The 16,731-nt window shown below is 40.4% G+C and overlaps 1 protein-coding gene across 1 annotated transcript in view; it reads right to left on the bottom strand.

Annotated features, from left to right (window-relative positions):
* LOC138489657 (3 beta-hydroxysteroid dehydrogenase type 7-like) overlaps positions 1–16,731 on the bottom strand; it is a 271,115-nt gene that overhangs the window by 139,056 nt on the left and 115,328 nt on the right. The window contains exon 2 of the mRNA XM_069617326.1: positions 1,057–1,204. Within this exon, the coding sequence (XP_069473427.1) occupies positions 1,057–1,204 (148 nt within the window). The remainder of the gene's footprint in view (positions 1–1,056; positions 1,205–16,731) is intronic.

Here is a 16,731-nt window from a genome sequence, read left to right on the forward strand (position 1 = left end):
CAAGTGCTGATGGATTATGCGACCAGTCCCCAAGCCACTCCAAAATAATGCTTACTTTTAACATACCTTTACCTAGAGATATTGCAAGTCATGTCAAAGATAAAACCTATTTCAAGACCGATCTTGACAAAGACAGATGAACATTGGTTGACAGTCTCATCGAATGGTGAGGGGCAGATAATGATATAAAAATTTTAAAAAAGATCATATGATATGCATAGCTCAAAAACTACCGATTACCTTATCGGTTATACATCTTGTGTAGGGATGTTCATGATATTTAGCAGCCTTTATATATCCAAATAAAAAAGCTTTACAAATTGGATATTCATTGGAATCAGTTTCTAATGTTTACTGTATTAGAGGAGTTTGCCCAAGTCTTTCCTAAAGGGTAAGAAGGAAATATGGTTACACAATATCAGAGGTAACTAATAGGTAGATGTTATTTATCACTTCTTCACCTTTCGGCACCATGGAGTGTCCCGCCTGGGCACTCAGAAGGTAGAAACTGGGGTAACAACTCTCAAAGTGCCTTCGACAGTTGCTACTCGCCTTGGCTTTAGTTCCCAGCAGAGGAAGCAAGACAGAGTAATCCTTTCCCAACCTTCTGCTACAAAGACAACGCGTATCAGGAACCAGCACTTATAATCAACAATCAGCACAAGGCACCACTTCTCTACTAACGTTAGGAGGTCCATCTTTTTACTAAATACACTTGACTGTTTGGATAATACATCCAGTACCTTGCCATAAATGGGAGAGTCCTTGCAAAAGGCATATTAGTCGGAATTGAATAAACCCTGAATCCTCCCAACAGGATAGCTTTGTTAAAGGTAAGGATACATGGTGTCTATCTACAGGTGAACAAGGCTCTCTCTATAGGTGATTTTCATGCAGTTCTCATCTGCCCAGCTAGGGAGCAATTCAATATCACGCCAGTGTAGAATACAGTGCTGTTAGGACACTTGTACTCCATGAGAAGCACCATTACAGGCCTGCTTCATTTACAGCAGGTTATTAAGAGCTGAATGCTTAATGTTAATGTTGATTGCTTACCTGTGGCGAAAGCTTTCACGTTCTCACTCTCCACCACACTGAAGGCGCGGACTTCACTAATGTAGTCCTCTTTGGTCAGCAGCTCCACGATTCGCTCCCCCAGGAACCCACAGCCTCCGGTCACCAGGTAAACCAGGTCTGCAGCCATCTAGGGAAGCAAGCATGCCTGAGATATTGGCAGCTGGTAAATATGGAATTGTGAATGGCATACACAGGGTGGGTATGTCGCAGGAACACTAAAATACTGGCACTGCAATATTACAAATGCCTCAGATTTGCTGGCATTATCCGCTGCTTTGTGACAAGCCTTGCACTATTGTAGGGACCCGTTTGGCTCTAATTTTAATTTAAATTTAACTGGTTATTTATAACGCGCTTGATACCCAGAGGTTGTCTAAGCGCGGACCCAGGGATCAAACCTGCGTTGCTCCGCATCGTCTTCTTCCAAGGCAAGCGTGTTGCCCCTGAGCGATCCTCCCCGACCTCCCACCAGTCTACTAGACACTACAGTTAATACATGTACTAATGGTAGGTAGTGCAGGATTCAGAAGTGGAAATGGGAAAGTTGCTTTATCCAAACTAGAAATGAGTGGGCACCACAATGTTAGTCATATTACCTTTAAGTTCACACTCAGTATAAACATTATATTAGGGTCATCATCCAAAAATGATGATGTTTCAAATGAATCTTATCAGGAGCTGACAGTTACGAGTCTGGAAGCACAGATTTTAGGAGATTCTCGCATTCACATGAATTCTTCTTCATTTCACTCAGTCAACTGCTAAATAGGTAATTGGAAGCCCTCTACCACTTTTCACTGATTCGTCTTTAATTATACGTTGCTAATTCACGTCATTATCTTTTTCTTTTCCTATACATACACTTTGGCGACATTTGACAACAATTGAATGTGGTATGTGATTTACTTTCATTTACATACGTAATGTTGATGGTTTTATTGCACTATATATGACTCGCCCTGATGAAGGAGGAAACTCCGAAATGCATTGGCAATTAAGTCTAAGCTGCATTAACATGTTGACTGTTTCCTCACTAAGAGATTATTAGTGAAATACCAACTTTATGCATATAAAAATAGTTTTGAAGCAATAAAGCACAAACTGATTTATTACAGAACTACTACTATATGGAAAATACTATTTGAATCAGTAACACAGAATTTTTTGAACTTCAACATCCCAAAGTTGCCTTATCTGCCACTTTACTAGTAATCTAATCTGCCACTTTACTAGTAATCTAATCTGACACTTTACTAGTAATCTAATCTGACACTTTACAAGGAATTGTAAATCTGTTATTTCATTGGGGGATAATAAGGGTGCATCAGCCCCAATATGCCAGGACCATATTATAGCAATAAAAGACCAACACAGAATGCGATTGACATTGGGCGGCGGTGCAACCCAAGTCACTGAGCTCTTTCTAATAGATTTATTAAGGATCTTTCAAATGTCCCTTATTCAAATATGATCCCTAATTTAATTGACATTTAAATCAAGGGCCAATTTTCCATTTCTACACGCAATGTTACTTCAACCTAATCTAGCTATTAACTGCCACTAATTTATTTCCTAAACATCCTAAAAATTGCATTTATATGCTATAGCGTTCAAAATTATTCCTTCACCCGTCTGTTTCCATACAAAAGGCAGACATATTTAAAAGAAACTGCTAATACAGGGAGAAGTTCTGAAAGTCAAAGAAACTCAACACTGCTCTGTACCATTGCTTGCATTTTAGCTGGTGCAAAATAGGCAATTAAGTTCTACATCCCAGAAAGCGCACACAAATAATGTTACATAATTGTGCAGCATTTTCAACTCACCTTGCTATGCACATCCTAAAATGGCCGTTTGGTAAACCTGACATCAGGACAAAAAATATTCAACCACCTTTAACAATTAAATGGTCAAGTTCTCAAAACCACTGAAAAACATCAGGTAGGAGATTGTAGAGCACCACGTATGCAAAGAAAGGCATTGTGGATATGGCATGTATTATCATTGATTGATCGTTTGTGAATGAATGAAGGGATCATTTTATGAAACTATCTAAAGAAAATGAGATAGTGGAGAAGAACCAGAACTTGAATCAGTGGACTGGAATTACAAACAAGTAAGGATTTTACTTTGTTTATTGTTATTGTAGTGGGCTTAGAATAGATGGGGCTAAAAAATACAAATATTTTCTTCCGAGGATACCCAGGGAGGGCCACGTGCTGCACAAATAGAAGCATATTCCACAATGTAATGGATTGCTTAGTTCTCATTCATAAAAATGTGTATTTCATTTCAACAGATGATACAATCTTGTGAGACTGTTGAAAGGCTAACTCATTGGGATACAAAACAACAGGTTGGAGGGTTCCCAGAGCGATGCCAGTGATTATGATTGATTCAGTAGGTTCCATCCATTACTTTTCAGGCCGGCACATGATTTTTTAGGGCCAGTGTTGATGTTATTATCCACAGAGCACTTGATGAAGAGTTCTTACTGGAAACATGTTGTTCAAAAAACAAATATGGGACAGAGTGCTATGTAAATGCATCTAAATAAAAATGTTTAAATACAATGGTTAAAGGTTATTTATAGATTTTGTTGAATTAATATTACATGAACCAACACACAAGTGAGCATGGATTTACAATTGAATTCATAAGGCATTACATTAGAATAAAGGACCTTAGAAAGTTGCTTCATTGAATATATTCTAAAGAGTTGAACAGATTCAGTTGCATCACACTGCGCTGTAAAACATATAATGATATTTGCCTTATTGATGCTTAATTCTTCCACAAGGAGGAGAAAAAGCATTCAACTCACTTGTACATGCATACTAGTATGGGCACTTCACCAGTGTTACGCGGACCATCTTACGGAGAGTATTGCTGTCAAAAGAGGGAGGAACAATATACATATTTTCACAGTGAAAATATGTTTATTTTAAAATCTAGTATTTTGTATGCTTCAGTGGATACAAGACAAAAACCATGGAAATGTTCAACTCAAATGGACACAAGAACAGGACTCATCTGTATCGGGTGGGTTTTCCTCTTTATCTCTGGTCTGTTTTATCAAGGGTGCCCCAAACAGTTGTCAAGGATTTCCTCAGCCTTACAATAGTCCAGTTGCTTTTTTACCCTTTCTTTACCCTTACTAGTTATCTCATCTTTTTTTTCAATGGGAAGGTCATCCCAGCTTATCTTATCTTTGTGCCTTGTGCCCTTTTCCACACTTTGGGGGGTTCCTCCCTTATATATTATTGGTTGCTACTCGACCCACCGGCCAGCTTTTCAGTCAGTACTCAGTCTGTACTCCTGGGGTCTCTCCCTCCATCTAGAATGCCATCACAGTGCCTTGGTCCAGTGCCTCACAGCGACATTGGTAAAGCCTGAGGTAGACCTCAACCTACTTTGATGAATGTCATACATAATTGTTGGAGTTGAGCAAACCTTGGATTCACTACTCCTTTTTTGGGATTATTTCTCTAGGGATGATACTGAAGCCACCCCTTAACTAGCGGGGTCACTATGACCAGCACTACCCAAGTGAATTTATTTGGGCTATTACTTCACAGGGGGCCATATGTGAAGCATGTCCTAAATAGGGACATTAGTAAGGGAATGACTTTACTCTGGGTTTTATTGGGCCATCAGCCCATTACAGAGCTCACTTGTTATCGCTTAACTGTGGATGTTACCAAGGATGTTAATGTGTGCAACATGAGAGACAATCACCTGATATTCACATATCAGATATAAAACCAGCAGACTCCAAGTGCTGCACTCATATAAAACGTATGCACACATGCACCTGAAGTCATAGATTTTTAACAACTCCAACAAGCAATAGATAATACAATTTTCAATTTGAAAAAGAACAAAATTAAAACGCCCCAAAAATCTTCAGAGCAATTTTAATGTGAAATGGGGAAAATGGCCAATAGAGGAGGAGCACATTTGTGACCTCTAGAGAGTGATTGGGAGACCGAATCTGGAATATTCAACAAGAACAATAGACAAAATGTACAGGAATTTGCCTCGCCTGAGGTTTACATTGGATGTGCTGAAGGAACACCCAAAACCATGTGACTTTCGAGGGGAAATGCTTCTCTTTAAGTAACTCTGTTCTTTCTTCCAATGTGTCTGGCAATGTTCAGCTTGTCACAGAAGTATGACAGCATATATAATACCATACAGGTACCTTAGCCATCCAACGAGAGGTAGAAAAGTAGCAATGTGAAATCCAGAACGAAGAAATCGAAACCCTTAACATTGATCATTTAGAAGTAATAATGTAAATAGGGTGAACCTATAGGAATCAGGAAAATACAATGGACACCATCAAAAATTAAATTTTAATGTCAAGACCGTGTGAACAGGACTGCTGACAATACACCCGGAGCATATCCTTTTCGAGATGCAAGTAGAGGAGTGCAGTCAAATGTGTTACATTCAGGGAAACAGAAGTTACTACTCAAGCAAAAAACACCTGGGATGGTTCACACGGAAAAAAATATAAACATAGCATGGATTGATGCAGGATGTGCAGAATTTGAAAAAATAAAAGAACTGAAGCATAGTCTGGGAACAGGGATCCTACAAGGAGAATGAGAGAAACAAAATAGACATATTAGCCCTTACAGGAGAAGGAAAAAAGCATATGGTAGGTAGCAATGCCAAAGAAGAAAAAGCAGTGAGAGAACCGAAAGCAATGCTGCATGGTCAACAGTAGCAGAGGGTGGAGGTCGCCAGTAGGTTGGCTTAGAGTGCAAAATCACATACCATCTTGGTTTAGCCATTGCAAGATTACCGTCTGTAAACCGGAAGCAATATGAGGTATAATTTTAATACAGGTCAAACCAGCCAAATGCAGGAAATGAAATCCAACCTCAGTATGCACACAGGATATTCCATATATAGGAAGTGCAAACACTCAGAGATCAAAGGACAAAAGGCCCAAAACGTCTTCCCAATCAATTTTTCAAACCACATTTAAATTGGTGAGCCGTCATTTTGAAGTTAAGTTTACAGATTTCCTTGAAATATACGACCCTACCAGCATCACTGAAGAAGTCAAGCCTGGTTCCACAAAGAAGCTAGACATGGGAAGCTAAATATTACAGACCAATCAGTCTCACTGGGTGAATTGCTCACAGTGTAAGCACTAGTCTCTGTACGAATCTCATCAGGGCCGACTCGACATACAATTACAAGATTCCTAAAGTGAGCATTGTTCAATCGGTAATAATTGCGTCTATTAACACTAATCCTAGAAGCAGGAAGCATCTGGGATTAAGCAATGTTTAAGAATCTGATATTGTAACTTTCTACTTTGAGAGGCAAACCTTCCCAGCAATTCTACTGAATTACATGACGTGTTTGTTAGAAGAGGAAGCATCATGTCTCCCTTGCCAGGTGGCTTCAGGCCAGGTCTCTGAGAAATTGAGCTTGCACTTATTTTACATTCTCTGATTCACAAATACACTGAGCAATGGAACCACCAGCAGTGTCTTGCATTCATGGAATTCACAGGGGCTTTTGACCTGAGTAACATATAGTAGCTGTGGGAGAAATTAGTGTAAACCTCAACTAATCACCAACTGATCATATACATTTGAAAAAGGGTACAGGAGGGCACAACTGTTGAGTCGTGTTGTGGGCGCAATGGGCAGCTAACCCCCAAATTCACATTTAACTCTGCAGCTGATCAGGGTTTCATGTTAATCCCATCAATATTCCTGCTGTATACCAAGAGCTTGTAAAAACGCGTAAAGCCTGATTTACATAATGTTTTTCAATGGGATTTTCCCATTAAAAACTCTTTTGAAAATCAAGAATTTAAAAAGAGCATCCAATGTGAAAATAAAACACAAGACGAAGAGTTAGGATCAACAGTTAGAGTATCCTCACTTGATAATCAGAATACTGTTGAGCTCCACACAGAGAACACTGTAGCTCAAAAGGAGGGTGAAAGTGAATCAACTGAGGAGCATTTTGAAATAACAGATATTGCAAGAGACAGAAATGACAGGCACCATGCAAAACACAAATAAGTGCCATGCGCCAGAAGTTGACAGGCGGTCATGTGACACTTGCGAAAATATCCAGTCCAAAGGTAGCAGTGTGAGCACTGGTGGTCCCAAGTCAGAGGGGCAGTCAGTGACTACACTCCAAATGGATTCTGAACCCAGGAGAATAGATAAAGAAATTCAAAATGAAGTGGGAAAAAAGGAGGGAAAAATGTCATTTCACATGCCCATTTGCCTAGCAAAGAGTAAAAAAGAGCTAAGAAGATAAGTCTGAAATCAGCAAAAATGTACATGTTTAATGGGTACTAGAAGAGGTTGAAGACAGATACTTTGCTCCTATCACTATTGAAGAAAAGTGTAATGCATTTGCAATGATTGATACAGGTGCCCAAGCAACGATAATGTCAAAAGAACTAGTAAAGAGTATCAAGGGAGATCCCCACAAAATCACATAAAGGTGAGGAAAAACAAAGGCCCTCTGCACAATTTCAATGGGGTGGAAATACCTATTGAAGGTGTCACATAAAGACAGGGTAGCATCGGATGAGACAGGAAGTGTTGATCACATCCATCAATGAAATACCCTTTCACATAGGGTCGAATTGCCTGAAGAGGTTGTCGCCCCTCATTGATGGGGTAAATGGAGTATTGTGGTCCTTAGCTAAAACAAAAACATTGAGGCCTAAGAAAATAAAGACACAAAACAACAGTGTAAAAGAATACCATATCATTGCTAAATCAGAAAGTGCGGTAGAAGTATATCTTCAGAATGGCTATGTGCCCAGCATCACTGTCATTCTCATGGGTCAGGATGAAATGCGCGGAGAAAAAGAGAAGCAGTCGTTGGAGATGTATTTGGACCCCAAGAAAAAATGGCAAGCAGAAACAGATGAAAACACATTGCGTTTTTATCAAAATGAAGAGAAATGCAAACCAAATGTCACTCCAGAGGTAGATAAACAAAAGCAGATTGTTCAACCCTTTCAGAAATACACATCAGAGATGGGCAGTCATGAATTCCTATTTACATGGATGGGCATCATGAAATGATAGAAGACACGTTAGTACTTGAACATGAAAGAAGTTTCATTAATGAAAAGGTACTCCAGCTAATAATTGACAGGGAGGAGATCCCAAAGTAAAGTTCAGAATAAAGAATCAACACATTTTTGGCCTAGATGATCCAGAGCCAGGACAAGGAATTGTAGGAAGATGCATGTTAAAGATTACAATTGGTCCTAAAAGTATTCATCGCAATGTGTGGATCGTGAGTGGGACGCAAAAGAAATGTTATTTGGGAAATGACATCATGCACCAAATGTATATGGGTTTGGACTTCCTAAATCAAAAGTTTTGGTCCCGGTTAGGTGGGGCCGCACCTGAATTTGAAGACAAAAGACAAGCTTATCATTGCACCTAAATAGCACCATATGCAGTTGAATTGCAGGTAAAAAGGGATGTTGCCATTCCCGCATTCACCAGACAAGTTACAGTAGCATTAAAATACAGAAAGGGACAACAGATTAAAGGTTCTGATACATTTGTATGCCTAAATGAATCCATGAGGCAGCAAGGGTTAGAATCCAAATGTACACCATTGATAGAGATTGGGGATGGACCCATTCAGATCTTGGTGGACAATACAGGGTGCCAAGACATTTGTTTGGAAGAGAATTCAGCAACAGGAATGGCAATACAGAAATCTTATTACACTGCTGCGTCCAGTAATGCAGTGATTGGGAACATTCCTGAAAGCTATGTGACTGCACAGGGTGAGTTGCCAAAATCTTTGGATTCTAAGCCTAAAGCAATCAGTCTGTGTATCCTTAAGAGCTGAGTGTGTGCTGTCATCAAGATGATTTCATTCTATTTAAATTAAGTGAATCTAAAAGAGAAAAGCAGCATATTTAAATGAAGTTTTTTTGTTCCAAAATATTTTAGTGTAGCAACCCACCAAAGAGATACTGCCACATGATTAGAGGGAAGTACAGAGGTTCCTCCTTTGGAGGACTTCCCAGAGTTATCTAAAATGGTAGAAGAGCAAATTCAGTCTGCAGATGCTTGCACTAGTGAAGAGGAGAAAGACCAATTGAGAAAAATATTTCTGGAATTCAAACAGGTTTTGCCAAAGATGCATATAATTGTGGGTTACCAGATTTGCATGTTACCACCTTACCAGAAGGATATGGTAGGGAGCTGGTATTTGTGCAACAATATAGGTTACCCCTGGCGTGTTTGGAATCACTAGCTGAAATAATCAATCATTTAGAATCTAGAGGAATCATTAGGCTATTCATAGTACAAATACCCCTATATTTGGTGTGCTAAAGCCTAATGGCGCTTGTGTGCAGACCTACGAGATTTAAACAAAAAGGTACCTGGCTCAAGGTGGCCCCTTGCATTTATTTATCAGGGTCTCACACAGGTTCACGGGTCAAAGGTGTTCACCACATTAGACCTTACAACTGGATACTGGTGTGTACCACTAGCTAAAGATATTCAGAATGTATTTGCACTTTCTTTTGACAAATCACAATATGCATGGTCCCGGACACTTTTTGGGTATGTCAATAGTGGGAGTGAGTTTGGGATTTTCCTGAGCAAGGCACTCCTTAATGCAGCTGAAAGGGGGGTGATAGTTTATGTGGAGGATGTGCTAATCAAAAACAAAGATCTGAAAAGCAACTTCAATGAGGTTAGACATGTGTTTAGTCAGCTACAGAAGGCTGCGCCAAAAGTATCTTTGCAGAAAGCAAAATGGTGTAAAAAAAATTAAACTTCCTAGGTCATGAAGTGACAGAGCATGGGTTAAACCTGCAAAAGAAAAAAGTGGAGGTGATACATAAACTAAAAGATCCCACTAATCTGAAAAGTTTAAAGTTTGTTAGGAATGGCAGGTTACAACAGGAAATGTATTGAGAATTATGCAGAGATTACACAACCTTTAATGAGATTGTTGAAGCAGGGTGTAGCCTGGAAATGGAAAAAAGAACAAAGTAAAGTAGTATCCAGGCTAAACGAGTGTTGAATGAAAGCACCATGTTTGGCATGGTGTCCAGTCAAAGTTTGGAATACATAGTTCCGAAATGCAATAATTTCGAAGCAAAAGGATCGAAAAAAAATAATTTGAATGATTTTTTTTAATGTATTTTTTATTTTTGTATTTCGTATAGGAAAAATGTATGTTTTTTTCCCAAAAAACAGGGGTTTGGAGGGAGCTCCCCCCACACAAAAAAGAAAAGAAAAATGCATTCAAATTTTAGTTTTTCTCGATCCTTTTGTTTTGAAAGTATTGCATTTCGAAACTATGTATTCAAAACTTTTACTATAAACCGTTTGGCAAATCCAATAGAAAAACAGGATTTCTTCGTAGAAATACGATTCACTGATCAATGTATGTCAGCAATGTCAAAATGAAAAGCATGCTCACCTATAAAAAGAAGCCACTTAAACATGGCAAGATGATTCAAGCCATAGACAAGCTTGTGTCATAAAATGATCTTAGATTCCATTGGAGGAAAATATCTCGTCATTTGAAAACACTAGGTGAAGACAAAGAAGGGAATGACAAGGCAGATCAGTTAGCCAAAATTGGAGCTGTAATGGGGGAGTTATTTCCTATTGAACACCTGCTTGGTGAGATACATGTAGATGAGACAACACGCTCCAAAACTCCAAAAGCAGTTGAGCAGCCTGCGGCACAATGTAGTTTTGATACTCCAGATCAGGGCCTGATCAGAGCACAAAAGGAAGACTGATTTTAGGCCTATTTTATAACCATTTGTTAGATGTAGAACAAAATTCTCTGACTGACGAGAACTGCAAATGGAAAGAGGAATTGAGGGTGTTACTAAAAAACAAAAAGAAAATTAGATTACAAGATAGACTGATGGTTAAAGAATCAGTGACAGGTCAAATTCAATGGGTAGTTCCTTTGTCGTTTCGGGGATGATGTTACATCATGCCCACAACGCCATAACTGCAGGACACAGAGGTTCACAAAAAACTTTGGACATTTTAAAAGATTATGCTTATTGGCCACACATGTCCCAAGATGTTGATCTCTACACAAGAGGGTGTTTAGTGTGTTCACAATTTCAACCTGTGGCACCTACTCATAGAGCACCATTGATGAAAAGGGGTTTGACACTCCAATGGTCTGATTTACAAATTGACTATGTCGTGAGTGTAAAAGGATCAGCGAGGGGAAACAGGTACATGTTAACAGTAACTTGTCTAATGTCCAAATGGGTGGAATGCATTCCAGCCCCGGATTGCAATGCACAAACCACAGCCACTTTACTGGTAAATCATATTTTATCAAGATTTGGTTTACCTCAAAGAATAGAGTCAGACCGTGGAAGTCATTTCACTAGTGCATTAATGACAAAAATTTGGCACATTTTGGGTGTCAAGAGAAAACTACACATTTCTTACCGGCCCTCCTGTTGGAAAGGTATTACAGATCAATAGTTGATATGTTGAAAAAGATTGTAGATGAAGCAGGTTCTAGTTGGGATTTGCGGCTCTCGTTGGTACTTATGGCCATCAGGTCAACTCTGACAGGAAGGAAAATGGTTCTGCCACAACACTTACTTTATAAAACAAATTAACAAGTCCTTGTAAATGCATCCACAATTCATGAGTATGTGGAAGAATTGAGGAAGCACTTAAAACATGCGTTTGCATTTGTGCAGCGGAATTTGGAAAAGGCCGCTGATGGTGCAAAAACATATTATGATATTAAGGCATCTGTGAAAGAATGTGAAATAGGACCCATTTCCCTGTTCACTCCACGGACAGAAGTGTCATTGGCTTGTGGAACAGCGTGCTGTCGGAGAACTTTGGACGCAGCCGGTGGTTGGCTGGAGGGAAGCATGCTGTGCGTCAACATTCTTTGGCTAATGCCGCCATGGTGTATCGGAGGACATTGCGCCGGCGTAAGGGTCTGGAAAATATACCGTATGCCATGTGTTGGAGGCAAGAATGGAGGAAAAGGGTGAGGTAATGAGAAGTGGTTCATGTGACATATATAAATAGGTGGAAGAAGACGGAGGAATGCCTGCAGTATTAGTGCGTGTTGCGCCACTTTGCGGGTACCTAGACAGGTGACTACTTTGTGTGGTGATTGGAGGCAGCTGTCATAATGACCTGATAGCTGTCCCGTGACCTGTTTGCAGTGACCTCTTTCCATGGTGAGTGGTGGCAGGTGACTTTCAGGAGGGTAGTGAATTGCACATGACATAGGTTGGGTGGGAGCATGGGTGGCTTTGCTCTGCGGATGGATTGCGGTAGTTGGGAACATGGTGGCATGCATGGGTGCATGAAGTAGCAGTGGGTCTGTTGAAGGATTAGACTACTGGGTGCATGGCCAAAGGCCGTAGGCTGTAGAGCATGCACTCAAGTCTGACTCTGCATCCGGTCGAGGGTGGTGCTTTCATAGTGTGGTGTGTGCAGATTGGTTGAAGTAGGGCCAATGTTGCGAACAGTATGTGGGTAGGTTGCCAGTGACACAGTACTTTGTGAATGGAAGTGGGTACGCCCATAGTATGTGAATGGAAGTGCACAGGTGTGCAGGAGACAGTATTTTCTTTCTACATTATGGTAACTGTGGCAATTTATTACTGCATAGGTCCATGGCAGTGCACAGTTTGGGTAGGAGTGCTGGTGGCAGTGGTGTGTATGTGGATTGTCGTAGTTGGTGACATGGTGACATGCATGGTGGCATTACGTTGCGGTGGGTGTGTTCAAGGACTAGGCTATTGGGTGCATGGCCTACGGCACACCCACGGCAGTAATCCATTTTTGACTCTGCATCAACTATTCCAATGATTGCTTTTGCCAGTTAGAGGTCAGAAGGGGTCTCATCAACAGAAGCATGTATACTTTTTGTCCGTTCATGGGATTTTCTTCTGCAACAATGACCCCATCAGTTGTGGAAATGCGGAGTTGTTCCAAGCAAATGGCATTTTGTTGTTGTCCATTGGTAATGCAGTTTTCTTTGCTCGTCTACAGGATGCGCTGAAGAGTTTACTGTAACAATGTGAGCACAAAAACAAAAAAGTCGAATCAAAACCGAAAAAAAGGTGTTTCTCTAGAAACATCTACAAAAAAAAGCTCTTTTGAGAGCTGCCTTTTACAACGAACTCCCCCTACCCTGGTTGCAATTTATTCCCCCATGCCAGCACGCAGCACGAAAGCCACATCCGTGAACCTTCAGGATGGCAGTAATGGAAAAGGGACTGTGGAGGCAGAGGGATTACACAATAACATGTCTGGGCGTGGTATGTACGCAGAGGACTGTTGTACAGAACTGATACTGTCACATGGGGAGCTCTTCAACATTATTGATGGATGTGTGTGCAACTTTTTAACAGTACGCAATGACGTTGTACTGGAAAGAAGACAGTAGAAAGGGAAGATGGAATGTTTCTGTTTTATTGGGGCATGGCGCCCGCCATCCTTGGGGAAACACATGTGCACATACTCCCGGTTTCAGCTTGCTACTCATGACATTGGGACAGTGGGGACTATCACACCTGCGGATGTAGGTCACAGGAAGGGCTGTTCTTAATTTTCTATATTACTGTGCATAATGAGCCAGCCTGACATGGTTGCATTTACTTGCAAATGCAATGTGGCACAGCCCATTTGGTCCAACATCACTTACACGCCAAACCTGTGTGGCCTGCTACTGTGTTCTGAAAAGCTGCAAACAGATTGCAGAGCTCTGGGGTGTGGCCTTTTGTAGGGCTGCTGTGGAGAGCATAGACCCGGAAAACAGGTCTACATTGTTCAAAAACCTAAATACATGTACAACGGCCCATTGTGGTTTGTTTGTAAGCGTGTACCTTCCGAAAAACACTACCTACATTCCTCAACACTGTACTTTGCCGCTGTCGATGGGTCCGGATCGTGTCAACAAAATAAGGGCCCAGGCGCAATGTGGGTGGGGTCGCATAGTGACGTCGCCACTGCTCTCCTATTGAACTGCTGTCCGCAGGACGCATTTTGGGCAGAATACGCTGTGCGTATGTTCATACTGTTGACACTTCTATACTGAATAATAGGGTGCAATACGTGTGCCAAGCATTTTGGGAGACACTGGCTGTTTATAGGCTATTACAGGTGGGATGTTTATTTGTATAGGTACCTGTAGGCCGTGGTTGGGCACTGCAACCTAATTAACGTTCATTTGCATATGTTGCACAGTGGCAGTGTTACCAGGACATAGAGGAACAGGTACACATGTGTGTACTTGTACAATGACCAAATGTCTCCTCTCACATGTCATCATAGGTCGAGGACAACATGCGGACATGCAGAGCGTGCTGGCGTTGTACGGATGCTTCCATTGTCATTGTGGATAGGCCTGGCAAATGCAGTGTTGGTAGGACACCTACCTTTTCTTTAATTGCGGTCATTCCAACGAGGACTGTGTGCCGCTGAGTGAGAACAGCATTTAAAAAAAAAAACATATTACATATACATGCAACAACCTTTCACTTATTAACGTTTACTTGTACACATTCATACACACCATTAGCAAAGGGAAGCAGTAGCATAAGTGGATACTTATTGTGGGGAATTGGGGATTTCCTCAAGTTGGTTGTGAGGGGAGGAAGACATTGAGGTATCAACTTTACGTCTCCCATCACACAGATTTTTAGGGGATGGCACCATTTGACATGGGGAAGGGGTACACATGCAGGTCTTCTGGAGCTGATTCATTTTGTAAATAATACACCCTTGTACACAACCTTTCTGCCGGCACAATTGTTCACCAATGTTTCCAATTTGGCTTCCAGCTTGTCCTGTTTGCTATGCACAGAGTTTATTTCCTTTGCTATGGTCGTATGCTGTTGTGGAAGGGTTGTCACTTTTGCTGCCTTGCTTTACTTTCCAATATGTTCTCTCACAGAAAAGAAAATGTGTTTTCTGTACATATAGCAATATATATTACATAATTTACGCTTCACAGTACTGTGTGTACCAATGGGGTTAGTAGTGGAAGTAATTGCGTCATGAGGGGAATTTTCTTCCAGCCACTATAAGGTGCTTGCCATTGCTCCGTAATAAATGAAATATTATGCTTTTCTACTATTTTTTACTGCAGCACCTATGCAGTTAGTAGACAAACTTCAGTGTGCTTACTACATAGTAGTGACGTTCCGGACTTCATACTTTCCAGTCCGTACTCTCTGAAAACACGTTGTTAAAGGGACATTATGGTTAAGACGCACTAGCAAAGACCTATGAAATTCAATAGAAAAAGTTGTTACAGGGACGTTATGGTTACACTTAAAACCGAAACCCCCCCGAAATTCACCAGTTATGGTAAGTTAAGCAACCATAACTCACGCCAGCAGTGTGAACTGCAACAACTAACACCCATGACATCAAAGATACCATCACAAATCTCATTGAAGACATTAGCACAATAATGCATCACTTACTACATGCTTGTACTACTACACACAAAACATTAAGAGACCACAATGTATACAAATATGGGGCTTATACAGGGAGAGTAAAGTAAGTAAACGAGAGGCAGTATCATGAGCCACTGTGTATAACCATCATGATTATCTTATCCATAGAAATGATTGCTGTGTTTCAGGCCTTGCTTCTTCCCCTATGTATGTATATCATAAAATGCGATTGAATTCTAAGAAAAGTACTGTAAGAACATGTGCGAATAACAACGTCTGCAAATGTAATACCTTTTGAATTTTAAGTTTTTGACTGTCAGTGAATAAACTCACCTTGCCTAGATATATTATTGAACAAAAAAAGAAGGGCTAGGCATGTGATGTCATCAATGATGTCATCAATCATATTTGTGATGTCATCTTTGATGTCATGGGTGTTATTCTTAGTAGTGCACGATGGTGGCGCGGGTTAAGGTTGTTTAGCTTACCATAACTGGCAAATTATAGGGGTTTTCGGTTTTAATTGTAACCATAACGCGCCTTTAACAACGTTTTTTCATTGAATTTCATAGGTTTTTATTAGTCCAACATAACCATAACGTCCCTTTAACAACATTTTTTCAGTGAATTGCAAAGGTTTTTATTAGTGCAACTTAACCATAACGTCCCCTTAAAGTTTTTTCATTGAATTTCATAGGTTTTTATAAGTGCAACTTAACCATAAAGTCCCTTTAACAAAGTGTTTTCATTGAATTTCAGAGGTTTTTATTAGTGCAACTTAACCATAACGCCCCTTTAACAAAGTTTTTTCAGTGTATTTCATGGGTTTTTACCAATGCATGCTATTTTCCTATAACTTTCTAATATCATACTTACCCAATATAGTAATATTTGTGTCCCATTTACAAACTGTCACCTTAAAACTCTGCCATTTCCCACCTTCTGGAATCATTTTTAACACTTCTATACACTTTTTGCAACTAATTCAACTAGTTTTGCATCCATAGACGTCTACGAACATCTGACTACATAGCGGACCTTCCGGACAGTGCCACATGATCATACGCTGGCGTGCGGCATGATGACGTGTCCGAGAACCCGTCTGCACTTCACGATAAGATCTCTGCTTCACGGACAGTTCAGAACTGCATTTTCTACCTATCTAGGAACGTTCAACTTCAGAATTTCCC

This window comes from Ambystoma mexicanum, chromosome 9, assembly GCF_040938575.1.
Source record: "Ambystoma mexicanum isolate Mex_15411 chromosome 9, UKY_AmexF1_1, whole genome shotgun sequence".
Classification (NCBI taxonomy): domain Eukaryota; kingdom Metazoa; phylum Chordata; class Amphibia; order Caudata; family Ambystomatidae; genus Ambystoma; species Ambystoma mexicanum.